The following is a 13,776-nucleotide window of genomic DNA, read 5'->3' on the forward strand; positions in this document are numbered from 1 at the left end:
ATACCCTGAAGAAGGTCCCCGAGCCCAACAAAGAGCCCAAGTCATGACCCAGCCTCTTCCTGCCTCTAGGTTTCAATCCCTGACCAGAATATGACAGTTTCTTCTAAACAAAGCCCCTCTGAAGGACAAAAGGAAGTCCAAACTTGTGGCCATCTCCCCCAGCATTTTCTTACTGTCAATTGCCTCTCGGCGAGCCTTCCTGATGACCGACCATTTGATCACCCCCAGGTGACCCAGGTCTGCTGGGTTCCCAAGCTGGCTCAGAACTCAGGACATTCCAAACCAACTGCCACAGGACAGCTGTGCCAAGAATTCACTTCCCTTCAACTGACAAAGTCTGGATGAGCAGGTAGGGGGAGTTCACTGTGAATGCGGCCATCTGGGCTGATGCTTCAGTGGTTGAGTGATTTAAATCTGTGACCCCACCACCGTCTCATGACTGTTGATCTGAGCAACTGTCTGAGCAGCCTGGACTCCGGCCTGGCTGAGAATGGGCAGTGCCTGCACCAGTGCATGGTGTACACATCCCTGCTCATGTCTTTCCTCACCAAAGCTCGGTCTCTACTGTGCAAGCTCCTCATCCCTCCCTAGACCCTGCAGGGGCAGGGGACAGAGTCCTATCTCCTTTTAGAGGGACATCTGGGCCATTCAAACAGGCTGCATGTCTTTGTCTTGGAACCAACTGTACCAATTGACTGGACTCCCAGAGGAATTATGTCAAGCCCAGCACTATAGACAAAGGACAGAAGGCATCTTTCGTCCTTGTCATCTAGATGTAGACACAAATGCACATCCTTACTACAAACTTAACCCTCTTGGTGGAGAGTAAGCACACAGCTAACACAACAGCGAGTTTCAGAGCTAGGGAACATCTACCACGCACAAGCATCATTGCATTTAACTCTCATTACAGCCCTACCAGGAAGGATCTGTTATCCGAGCCATTTTACAGAAAAGGAAACTGAGGCCCAGAGGAGTTCAACCACACAGTCAGAAAGTAGCAAAGTGAGAACTTGAACCCAAGCATTTTGCCTCTAGATTACTTGCTTGTAACCACCTCAGTCTACTTTTGCTTAGAGCAGTTCAGGGTAGAGAAAGAGGCAAATAAACAGACTTTCCATAAAGAAAGTTAAAAGCATGTGGTCATGAAAATGATGAGGTCGTGGTGGCCTTCCAGACCCTAGAATGTGCAGAGGAAAACTGTGGCTTCCAGACACACCATCCAGGGGGGTGATGCAATTGCTTGGCAATTCCTGTTGTGTGGCAAATGTCTCACTTAACTCCTTCAAATCTGGAATTAGGTGTGTCCTTCAGTCACCAGTTCGGTGGAAGAGTCAATAATGTTATGGTCTTGAGGCAAACACACAAGAGGCAAAGACCCCGGCACATCCCCTATGGAAATATTAATACTAAACACACAGCAAAAACAAAAATCAGGGTAGCTGCTTCAAATACTCTTCACTCCTGCCCTGTCCTCTCCATGAGCAAGAGCCATTCCATACAAATTTCTAAACAGAAAGAATGGAACAACGAACTTACATCTGTTTCCTGTTGATTGAAAATAAGTGTTTAGAGACAGATTTCAAATGCTTTGCTTATTGGGGGTGTTAGTCCTTGAGTCTAAACACAAACTTGGAAAGGCCACCAATGAAGAAAGTGAGGCTCATTTACACAGAAAACTTTTTGATCAGGTTCACAATATTCTCTGGAATATAGTTGTGACTTGGTTGTTGTCATACAAACAAATGAAACAGGTGACTTTAGAAGTGCTCAAAGTAGGCCAGGCATGGTGGCTCACACCTGTAATCCTATCATTTTGGGAGGCTAAGGTAGGAGGATTGCTTGAGGCCAAGAGATGGAGACTAGCCTGAGCAAGAGTGAGATTCCCATCTCTACAAAAAATAGAAAAATTAGCCGGGCATGGTGGCACACGCCTACTACAGCTACTCGTAGGCTGAGGCAGGAGGATTGCTTGAGCCCAGGAGTTTGAGGTTGCAGTGCGCTGTGATAACACCAGTGTACTCTAGCTTGGATGACAGAGCAAGACTTTGTCTCAAAACAGAAAAACAAACAAACAAAAAAGAAGTGCTCAAAGTAGATGTACTCAAATTGACAGAGGGCAAAAGTTGCTGAGTTGATGGTTTCAAAATTAGTATGTTGATGTAACTAAATTTGACCTTGTCTCAGGCCAGAAGAGCATAAACACAATTCTGTTTAAGAAAAATGGAGAAGATGACCTTGATTACCAGCAAAGGAAGCAAATGGTACAGGACAGGACAGCTGATTCTCTGCTCTAAATGAACCTAAAAATATACATCCTGCAGCTGTATTTTAAATATAGAATGTTTTTGGAAGCCAGTCTCCTGTCATTATTTGATGCTCTACTTCTGCTGGGGCTTTAAAATTTTTTAAATGCCATCACACTCTGGGAGGCCAAGGCAGGCGGATTGCTCGAGGTCAGGTGTTTGAAACCAGCCTGAGCAAGAGCGAGACCCCGTCTCTACTATAAATAGAAAGAAATTAATTGGCCAACTAATATATATAGAAAAAATGAGCTGGGCATGGTGGCGCATGCCTGTAGTCCCAGCTACTCGGGAGGCTGAGGCAGCAGGATCACTTGAGCCCAGGAGTTTGAGGTTGCTGTGAGCTAGGCTGATGCCACGGCACTCACTCTAGCCTGGGCAACAAAGTGAGACTCTGTCTCAAAAAAAAAAAAAAAAAATGCCATCACAAATGCCCAAGTAAGAAAAATTGTCTAAAAGAGCAAAAAGGCCACATACGGAACTCTTATTTTATTTCAAAGTAGTGGTAGAAGAAATACCCAAATGCACTGCTGTAAATTAATGACAATTGTGTCCTACATCAGCTGAAGGAACAGAACAACAAGGGGGACACCATTCCCTTTGCTAAAATAGTTGGGGTACTTGTTCAACTCAAGTTTCTACAGGTCCACCATGTCAGGGTCTTTTTGGGTGAAAATCGTAGCCCCCCCAACTCAACGAATAAGCTAAAGTAAAATATGAAATTGATTAGCTTAAGGCACTTCAAAGTCTAGCCCAGGAGTGGGGCTAAAATGCTCAGTGGCATCAGATTACATACCATTTCCATCTCTCCGACCCTCTCAGAACTTCTCTCTTGGTTGGCTTCATCATCCCACAGGCTCCACCCAACAGGTGACAACTCAGGCAGATAAAAAAAAAAAAAATCAGCATCTTCCTCAAGAGTGGCTGGAAAAGGACTGGATATAACTCTCATTGGTCCAGCTCAGGTTGCATGTTTGGTCCTGAACCAATCACTGCAGCCCGAGGGATAGAAGATGCTGATTGGCCAGGTCTAGAGCGTGTGCACATTCCTGGAGTTAACACATAGGGATCCCACTGGCTGGGAGGCAGGGGTGCTTTCCCCAGATCACCAGCTGTAACCAGAAGAAGGGGGAACAGATACTAAGCAGCCAAAAAACATCCAGTGTCTACTTTGTCATCACTATGGGAAATCTAGAGCTCTGTCTATCTCTGAGGATTCTCCTGATGGTCACTTCTTGCTCGGAACTTCTCCCATATCTTTTCCTGTCACCCTTGATGGTTTCCTCAACACTCCTAAGGCTGCAGTTCTGTGTCTAGCCTGAGTCACCCCAGACACAGACACAGCCCCCTCCTTTATTACCCGAAGTACCCCTAATTTAAGAGGTGCATCTTTGGGGTGTATAATCCACTTTTATTGATGTTTCAGGCATGAGGTGGGTTTGGAATCACAGCATAGAATAGAAAGCCACAGAAACTAAAATCCCAAATATCACTCACTGCCCATCTTTTGAGCTCTCTGATGCCATGATGCTATGGTTGGCTTCCTCCCAACCGAGTCCCTTCTCTCGCTTCTGGTATCATCCTCCCATCTCAAGGTCCCTACGTTTCTCAGGTACCAGGTGGAAATCGGCATTACAATGATTTTACTATGCAGAGCAATTTAGTTCTTTATCTTCAACTCTATTCCAAACTGTGGTCTTTGCCTTTACAACCAAAAAGACTACTAAAGTATTTTCCTAAATCACAGTAACAAACCACTTCTTTCCTAAGTTAAAATTAGTGCCTCCCAATGCATATGAAATCCATAATAAGGTACCACTTCATACCCCTTAGGATGGCTATAATTTTTTAAAAATGGAAAATAACAAGTGTGGGCAAGGATGTGGAAAAATTGGAACCCTCATACATTGATGGTAGAAGTATAAAGTGATGCACTTACTGTAGAAAACAGTTTGGTCGTTTCTCAAAAGGTTAAATGAAGAACTAATACATGACCCAGCAATTCCATTCCTAGGTGTATATCCAAAAGAATTGAAAACAGGGACTCAAACGGATATTTGTATACCAATGTTCATAGTAACATTAGTCATAATAGTCAAAAGGCAGAAATGACCCAAGTGTCCAGCAGCAGGTAAATGGATAAACAAAATATTAATATGTACATATAATAGCATATTTCATTCACAAAAAAGAATGAAAGTTTGACATGTGCAACAACATGAATGGACCCTGAAAACATTAAACTTAGTGAAGTGAAGTAAACCAAACACAGAATAACAAACATTACAAGATTCCACTTACATGAATGACCAAATTCATGGAGACAAGGTGGAATAGAGGTTGCCAGAGGTTGGGGGTAAGGAGGAAGGGAGAAGTATTGTTTAAAGAGTACAGAGTTTTTCTTGGGGATAATGAAAAAGTTTGGGGTATAGATAGTGGTGATGGTTATACAGCTTGTCAATGTATTAATTATATACTTACACCTGGTTAAAATAATAAATATTATGTACCTATTTCACCAGAATATTAATTAGTTAATTGGTACCTCCCTCCAAATTCTTCATTTTTGCTTTTAATGTTTCTGTACAGAAAATATAAATATAAGTGTATCACTTAAATGTAGTGACCTGGACATGCATAAATAAGTACTTAAGTTTTAGCAGTTAAAAATACAGGATGCCGGCCGGGCGCGGTGGCTCACGCCTGTAATCCTAGCTCTCTGGGAGGCCGAGGCGGGCGGATTGCTCGAGGTCGGGAGTTTGAAACCAGCCTGAGCAAGAGCGAGACCCCGTCTCTACTATAAAATAGAAAGAAACTAATTGGCCAACTAATATATATAGAAAAAATTAGCCGGGCATGGTGGCGCATGCCTGTAGTCCCAGCTACTCGGGAGGCTGAGACAGAAGGATTGCTTGAGCCCAGGAGATTGAGGTTGCTGTGAGCGAGGCTGACACCACGGCACTCACTCTAGCCTAGGCAACAAAGCGAGACTCTGTCTCAAAAAAAAAAATACAGGATGCCCAATTACATTTGAATTTCAAAAAACAAGTATGATATCCTATGCAATATTTGGGATGGGGTTTTACTAAATAGTAGTTTATCTGAAATTCAGATTTAACTAGGTGTCCCACACCTCTGATGGAAAGTTTATAATCCAATTAGGGAGATAAGAGACATTCAGAAATCGCCAGAAGGCAACACACAATGAGCCAGGCGTCAAAAGGTCAAGGGCTTTGAATATTTGGTGGTAGAAATTATTGTATTTAATTCTGAATGGTCCACTATTTTAAGAATGTACACATACATGTGAAGTTAGTAAGTGGAGAAAACAAGCTATTTTTCATATTTTTATTGTTTTTCTTGCTCCCTCAACCCTTTTGGACAAACATGTTTCTCTGTTAGTTACTTAACATGATTGCTCCCACATCCACTCAATAAATTTTTAGGACACTACTCCGTTCCAGGCACTCTTCCAGAACCAGGGACAGAGTGGTGAACCAGACATTGTCCCTGCCTTCATGGAATTCACAGGTAAGTGGGGGAGACAGACAACAATGGAAAAAATGAAAGAACAAAAAACAGATAGTGATGGGAACTCTACAGAAGGGAAGACAAGGGCTGTGAAGACGAGTGGTTGCAGAGGCTGCTGTGAGGGATCAAGAAAGGACACTTCCAGACTGAGGTGTCAGTAGTGCCATGCAGAGGCCTGCCATGTACAGTTCTCAAAGAAGAGCACCAAAGGCAAAAAGGACAGCAAAAATCCTGAAGCAGGAAAAGAAAGACAATCAGAGTGCCTGTAGTATAATTACATATAACACACTCTCTTTAAACAATTGCTTATCCTCCTTATATTTCTTTTGCTCATCCTTTTATTGAAGGCATTTTGAATGGGAAATAGTTAAATGATGGGCAGCAGAAGAAAAGATAAAGCTAGACACTTCAACAATCCACAAGCTATTAGACTACATGATTTCTAGGGTTCGATCCAAACCCATTCTTCTGAGACACATTAACCAGAAGAATAATGTTAATAGCCAACATATAGATCACAGTATGTGATGTTACATGCATTATCTCATTCAATATTCTAACAACTTAGAAGTCAATTCTCTTATTATCATCCCATCCCCACTTTCTAGATGCAGATACTGAGGCTCAAACAGGTGATGTAGCAGGCAGCAGGAGTGGAACAGGAAGCCTTGTCACTATACTCTACCACCTCCTTCTACTTTAACAGACAATGTGTAGCCACCATTATTAGCATGCACTGATTGGCCCACCTGGTATAATCTCTAAGAGAAGGTAATGAGTCAGGGCCCTGATCTTATCTAAAGAGAAGCCTTCTCCTTCCTTCTTTAAGGCAGAGGTTCTTTTCATGCCCTACCTTCCACCAGTTCCTAGGGCCAGATCTCCGCAAAGAAAATCCTACAGCTTTATGGGAATATGCCTTCCTAACCTCAGCACCCGTTGTTGTTATTATTTTTCTTTATAGCATCTATCACAATTTTGAATTATATAATTTTCTGTGTGGCTGTTTGTTGAATATCTGTCTTCCTAATTACACTGGAAGTTATTAATATGTGAGGGAGAGGGAGCAGTAGGCAGCTAATTTTTTTTTTTTAATAAAATGAAGACACTCCCCTTTGGGACATCATGAGTTTGGGCATAACCATCCAGAGTTAACAGAACGTTGCCCATGTCCTCTTTGAATAGTACATCCATCTTCAGGGAGTTATTACTACAAATCAAGCCTTAATAATGAGGTGAGGCAGTGTGTGAGGTGATAAAGCCTCCAGATTCAGAATTACGCTTGCATCAAATTCCAGCTCTGCCACTCACCGTGTATACCACTGGGCCAAACACTTAACTAAGCTCAGTTTCCTCATTTATTCAGCAAACATTCACTGAACATAATATGCTATTCTGCTAGTCTCTGGGATAGAGCAGTGAACAAGAACAAAATCGCTACCCTCGTGAACTTTACATTTCTATCGAGGAGTTACTAAGAAAACTACAAAATGTCCGTTAAACGTATAAGGTAAATGGCAATGAGTCTAACGGGGACGGGGGCAGGATAAAAGAGAAAAGGAGGCTAGGGATTGTGTACATTGAAGGAGAAGGAGGATTGCAATTTTAGAAAATGATGTCTAGGTAAGGGCTCCCTGAGAAGCTAGCATTTGTAAAATGGGTAGACAGTGTCTCTTTCTCAGGATTATGATAGAAATTTAATAACAAAATGCAAGGATTCGTAAAAAGCCTTCGATAGGTCCAAAATGGATCTATTTACCTCTAGAGAGGCCCAAAAGATGGTGTAACATTGGTCACAGACGAACGGTAATCCCAGCGGAACGTTGCCCGGACGGAACATTGATCCGGCGGAAAGTTCGTCCGGAAGGAAACATTACTTATGAGGGAACGTTAATGCCGGACGAACCTTGGGCAGAGGCGGAACTTCAGCCCGGGTGTACAGTTACCCTGGCAACGGCGCGCGCCCAGCGGGCGGAAGTAGCGACAGAAGGCGGGCGGCGGTGGCGATAGGGGTGGGGCTTGCAGCGGAAATGGCCTTTCCGCCACTACGGGCTGGGAAGATGCTGCGTCCTTTGTTAACGTGTCTGTACCTTGGCCTGTGCAGCCTCTTGGTGGGGCTGGCGGAGGCCCCGAACCCCATGGATCCGTTCAAGTGGAGCCGGCCGTACGCAGTGCTGCGTGGGCAGAACCTGGGTGAGCAGCCGCGGGCTGGCGGGACGTGTGTGGGGCCTGCGTTGCTGCCGCTCTGTGCGGCCGGGGCCTTGCACGCGCGGGACGGACGGGGGTGGGTGAGGTATGTGTGAGGGCGGGGGGTACAGGTGGGGCCTCTCAGGGAGCCCCGCGACTCCCTCTCCGAAGGCCTGGGGCAGAAGACCTGAGCTTTACCCCCCAGCACAAGTCACGGGACCCGGCAGGCTCTCGATATGTTCTGGTTGCAATTGAATGAACTGGGATCGGGAGACCTAGGTCTCACTCTGGGTCCCCTCCTCTCTGGCTTTGTGGGGTCTGGCTAGGGCAACAAGGCGCATCATATACCCTACTCTGTCTTCTTTCCTAAAGCGACTAATATTCATAGTAATAATGGTAATTGACAGTTGAGCATTTGTTATATACAATGTGTTGGGCTTTTTATACACGAATGCATTTGAACCCCACAGTTGCTTAGTGAGAAAGGTACGGGTTTTCAACCCTATTTTACAGATAAGAAAAATGAAGCTCAGAATGGTGAAGTTATTTGCCCAAGGTTACACAGCTAGGACGGGGTGGGAGCCAGTACCAGAACCTAGGTTTTGTGGGGCTTGAAAGATAGGTTTTTTTTTTGAGACAGAGTCTTGCTTTGTTGCCTAGGCTAGAGTGAGTGCCGTGGCGTCAGCCTAGCTCACAGCAACCTCAAACTCCTGGGCTCAAGCAATCCTACTGCCTCAGCCTCCCAAGTAGCTGGGACTACAGGCATCTGCTACCATGCCCGGCTAATTTTTTCTATATATATTAGTTGGCCAATTAATTTCTTTCTATTTATAATAGAGACGGGGTCTTGCTCTTGCTCAGGCTGGTTTCGAACTCCTGACCTTGAGCAATCCACCCGCCTCGGCCTCCCAGAGAGCTAGGATTACAGGCGTGAGCCACCGTGCCCGGCCTGAAAGATAGTTTTGAGAGAATCTTTTCAACACACATGCACACGCATGTGTGCCCATACTTTGGAAGGAACCCTGAAGTTTAAAGCTTGAAGAACTTCACTAATAACTATGCCTCTTGTCCTCCCTTCCCACTGTAACTTGTGAGTACATCCATGTGTCTACAAAGTGGCCATGTAGTATCATTTCTGGATTATCTTGACTCTGCATGAACTCAGTGTTAGTATTGACCACTCATTGTGTACCTAGCACTCTGCTAAGCAGTTTTCACTCATTATCCCACTTTATCCTTTAGACCAGGATTTCTCAACTTCGATACTACCAGCCTGTTGGATAAATGATTCTTTTTCAGGGGGCTAGGGGGCCATCGGGCCATCCAGAGCACTGTAAGATGTTTAGCACCATTCTCAGCCTTTACCCTCTAGATGCCAGTAGCACTCCACAGCTCCAGTCGACATAATTAAAATGTCTCCAGATATTGCCAAATATCCACTGGGGGCAAAATCCCCCAGGTTAAGAACCACTGCTGTAGCACCTAAGTGGTCACATAGGTACTACAGTAATAGGGTATTGGGCAGGGGGGAGGGGGACGGGTATATACATATATAATGAGTGAGATGTGCACCATCTGGGGGATGGTCATGCTGGAGACTCAAACTTGTGGGGGGAGGGGGGGAAATGGGCATTTATTGAAACCTTAAAATCTGTACCCCCATAATATGCTGGAAAAAAAAAAAAAAGAACCCTGCTGTAGAATAGTACTCCTCAAAGGGTGGTCTGCAAACTATTAATATTTGTTATCTGCAAAGAATTGGCTACAGAAATTGAGAGTAAAGGTTTTGAAACTTAACAAATTGACTTTGTTGCAACATTCAAGCAAGTAGAGACCAGTTCTAGGAGTCCCTGAACCAGAATGCTTTGCAGGTGAAGGGAGCTGATTATTAGTCACACACAGTAGGACTATATAGTGGTCTGGGACAGACTAGAAATTATAAAAATTAGTCCTTTACCACATAGTTTGAGCAACACTGCTCTAGAGAAACCTGTGCACTGGGCATTTTTTTTTTGGACTCTATTTTTATAGAAGAAGAAACAGACACAGAGAGGTTGGGTGACTTAAGTGAGGTCACATAGCCTGTAAATATATGTAGGAGCCCAAAGGGTCTAACCCCAAACCCTAAATTCTTGACTTCTGTGCTGTGCTGCTTGTCTTGGTCGTAATAATGGCTCTCATTTATCATGTGCTTGTTACTGTGTTGAGCACTTCTGAAGGTAAACATATTTAGGCCTTGTTAGGTGGATTTCATTTGTCCCATTTTATGGATGCAGAAAATAAGGCTTAATGATGGGAAGTGACTATCAGGATAGACTGAAATAGTCTTTTAAGGTCCTGTCTGGGCCTGCCATTCAGGCAGCTGACACTACATGCAAAGGACATGAAGGGGTAAAAAGACTGAGTGTGAGAATCCATCAAGCCCCAGATGGATAGCGATCCAAATGGATATTATGTACCTAACAACTCATGGTTTTAAGCTCTTTTTTATTTTTTTAAAGCAGATTTCCAGTCCCTTGCATTCTTACTTTGGGAGTTTTAATTTTTTTAAAGCCCTTCCAAAATGCAAAATACAAGAAAATGGCTTAAATGGAATAAGACAACCGTAAGTCCAATTGTAGTAATAAGAACATTAGAAACTCAGAATTCAGGACTTTTGAAAATTAGGGCAGGTATTTTAGTTAACAAGAGCTATTTTGAGACATAAGTTTTAGCTCATGTAAGTCATAGATTTTGTTTAACAAAGACCTTAAAATTACTCACTTTTTGTCACCTTTTCCTTCCTTCCTCCCCCCACCAGTCACCAAAAAAAAGATGATCTTTCTCTATAGTCAGTTTTTAAATAACTGGGTAAGGGGGTCCCAGATACTCCAGAATTACTGATTTAAATAAAATTATGGTCATATCTCATTTTTTTTCAGAGGGATAGTAATCAGACTAGAGAACAACCATGGTTAGGCCCTAGCTGGAACCTGGGATGGGTCCACAGAACTTAAAAGCACTTATAAATGTACATTTGCTCATTCAAGGTGACATCATTTTGAGTACTTCTCAAGATCTCTAAGATAGTCACAGAAACAAGATTGCACATCATTGCTGCTATGGAATAAATCTAACAAATTGCTGGTTATGTTCGTAGTTTAAAGCCAAGGTTCTTATCATCTTGTACCACCAGGGCTCAACTTGACAAATTAGTTGTAGGTTCTATTTCTCACCTAATCACTTTGAAAATTTTAGATGTGAAATTACTCCCCAAAGCATAATAGGTTTGTGAAGTTAGTTCGTTGCTCTTTTGGTCAGAAGGTCCTTGTCAAAACTCATTCATATAGTGACTAATTGAATCTCCAGTTTTTATTAATGTTTATTAAAGGTGTACTTGGGCTCCCTGCTCCTATCCTTGTTCCCTTGTAACTGGATGGTTCTCCACACAGCAGCCATAGGGAACTTTTCCCCAACTAAATCAGATCATGTCACTCTTTGCCTACAACCCCCGATGGCTTCTCTTTAAACTTACAAAAAAATCCAAGTTTCCTTCATGGTCATCAAGGCCCTGCATAACCCGGTTCTAGCCTTCCTGTCTGGCTTCCTTCCCTGCTTGCCTCCTTTCTGTTCATTGAGTGTGCCGGGTTTGTTCTGGTCTCAAGGCCCTTCCTTTGATGATCCTTGGGCTGTGCACTCCCCCTGCAAAGGGTCACATGGCCAGATCCTTCCTCTTATAAGGTCTCAGCTCCTCAGATGTTTGCTCCACTGCCCTGCCTCCTGTTGCCCACCCTACCCCACCCCCAGTGCGTTACTGTTTTCTTCATGGCACATCAAGCTGTGTGAAATGCTCTTTGTTTACATTTCTCTCCCCTACATACATGGGGACAACTCAAGAAAGGGTCTGTTCACTGCTCTTTGCCCAGCACCCAACACAGTGCCAGGCAGAAAGTGGCATTTGGTAAGCCACTGGCAGTGAATGGATGAATTACAGAACCTGAAGCTGCCATCAGGAGGTAACCTGTTTTCCCTTTGCAGTGATGTTGGGAACCATTTTCAGCATCCTGCTGGTGACCGTCATCCTTATGGCATTTTGTGTCTACAAGCCCATTCGGCGTCGGTGACAGCCAAGCAAACAAGTTCTTCCATGAGTACTTGGACACAGGAAAAGTTGTGTTGCACATGGGCCAGTGGAGAAGTTGGAATCAGAACTTTCCTACTTGGAAGTGACCTTCGGTCTGGACAATTGGTAAATGCTAAATGATTTAGAAAAAGCATCTATAAGCAGTTATTTTTTTCCTAACACTATAATGCAAATAATCGGCCACTGAGTCTGCCTGTGTTTCTTTTTTTTTAATTTGGCTGTGCTTACTAAAAGACAGGCCTGAAGCCCAAGGTTCAATGTAAAGATGGAGTTCTCGTGAGAAAGAAAACATGACAACCCCGTGTCTGTAAACCACACTGGAAAAGACTAATCATTAATGCTTGAAAATATTAATAAGAGGAAGACCTACCATGTAGTCATTCCCTATTTAAGAACCATTCAGTCACAGTGGGTTAAACATCACAAATGTTTTTCATTTCATCTGAGCTGGACTAGAATGTTCTGGTTGCAAAGCAGTAGCAGCTGTGTCCCCACAGCTGGCAGTCCTCACCTGGATCTGGGTCTGCGCTCAGGTGCCCCCACTGAAGTCAGGTCACATGTGGCAGACCTGTTACCACGTGCACCTTGGCCTGGGGATAGACTGGAAATATCACTAGTTGGCCCATCTTAAAAAGAACTCCGTCCACTCAGGCATGTTGATCCCTCCTGTACGACACTTAAGGCTTTCCAGCCCACAGCCTAAAACTCTGGGTACCTTTTCAGATTTGGAATCTAGAAGCGGCTCAGCAGGAGCGCCTGTCAGCCGGGGGTGGGGAGGGCTTACCCAACAGGAAGTGCATGTTCACTGTGCTGGCCAGTGTGTGTTCACAGATTGAATCTCAACTTGGAAAACGCTGCTATTATGTTGCACTGTTAGTGAACTGGATTTTTTTCCCCTATTGAAATGATACTTGTACTTATAAAGTGGTTATCAGTATTTATTTTAAGGTGTTAGATTTAATTTTGTTATTAATGGAAATGTTTATCTTGTGCTTCATTGAAGCACAGCACCAATCTCTTTATTTTTGTTAACAGCCTGCACTTAATGTGAAATAACTGATGTGGTATACTGTAACTGTTTAAGAATTTGTTGTAACATTGAGCCATTGAAACGTTCACTGTTCTGTGCTTTTGAGCAAAATGTCAATTAAAGTAAAATCCTATGCGCTGTTCTACTCCTAGTAATTATTTCCCAAGTGTTTGAAATGCAGGTGTGTGTTTCAATCTGATCCAATCTCTCTTTTTGTTTTTGTTTTTTTTTGGGGGGGGGGGACAGAGCCTCACTCACAGCAACCTCAAACTCCTGGGGCTCCAGCAATCCTCCTGCCTCAGCCTCCTGAGTAGCTGGGACTACAGGCATGCACCACCATGCCCGGCTAATTTTTTCTATCTATTTTTAGTAGAAATGGGGTCTCACTCTTGCTCAGGCTGGTCTTGAACTCCTGAGCTCAAACTATTCTCCCACCTCGGCCTCCCAGAGTGCTAGAATTACTGGTGTGAGCCACTGTGCCTAGCCTGATCTAATCTTTTAAGGAAGCACTGTGAAGTAACATTTTAAATTCATGTGTGAAATAACACTGTTGCCTCAAGGCAAAGGATTATTTCAGAAAACTGAGCCATCATCAGACTTTCAGG

At 43.6% G+C, this 13,776-nt stretch overlaps 1 protein-coding gene and 1 long non-coding RNA gene across 3 annotated transcripts in view; one reads left to right on the forward strand and one right to left on the reverse strand.

The window, feature by feature from the left end:
• The window catches only part of LOC105866941 (uncharacterized), a 13,010-nt gene extending 5,334 nt beyond the window's left edge, over positions 1 to 7,676 (reverse strand). The window contains exons 1-2 of one of the 2 annotated variants that reach the window (XR_001152088.2): positions 7,591 to 7,673; positions 3,100 to 3,415 (exon numbers count right to left, since the gene is read on the reverse strand). This is a non-coding gene — a long non-coding RNA (uncharacterized LOC105866941). Of the gene's footprint in view, positions 1 to 3,099; positions 3,416 to 7,590 lie in introns of both variants that reach the window. The other variant, XR_012914258.1, reaches the window with a different exon arrangement.
• Positions 7,677 to 7,820: 144 nt separating this feature from the next.
• On the forward strand, positions 7,821 to 13,313 carry C22H12orf76 (chromosome 22 C12orf76 homolog). The gene is made up of 2 exons (XM_075996624.1): positions 7,821 to 8,024; positions 12,036 to 13,313. The coding sequence occupies exons 1-2, from the start codon at positions 7,862 to 7,864 to the stop codon at positions 12,119 to 12,121; spliced, it is 249 nt and encodes an 82-aa protein (XP_075852739.1). The 5' UTR covers positions 7,821 to 7,861; the 3' UTR covers positions 12,122 to 13,313.
• The last annotated feature ends 463 nt before the right edge of the window (positions 13,314 to 13,776 follow it).

This window comes from Microcebus murinus, chromosome 22 (assembly GCF_040939455.1).
Source record: "Microcebus murinus isolate Inina chromosome 22, M.murinus_Inina_mat1.0, whole genome shotgun sequence".
In the NCBI taxonomy this organism is placed as follows: Eukaryota; Metazoa; Chordata; class Mammalia; order Primates; family Cheirogaleidae; genus Microcebus; species Microcebus murinus.

Coding starts and splice junctions, on each gene's coding strand:
- C22H12orf76 (XM_075996624.1), top strand. CDS start 7,862: ATGGCCTTTCCGCCACTACGGGCTGGGAAGATGCTGCGTCCTTTGTTA. Junction 8,025..12,035: donor GCTGCGTGGGCAGAACCTGG/GTGAGCAGCCGC, acceptor TTCCCTTTGCAG/TGATGTTGGGAACCATTTTC.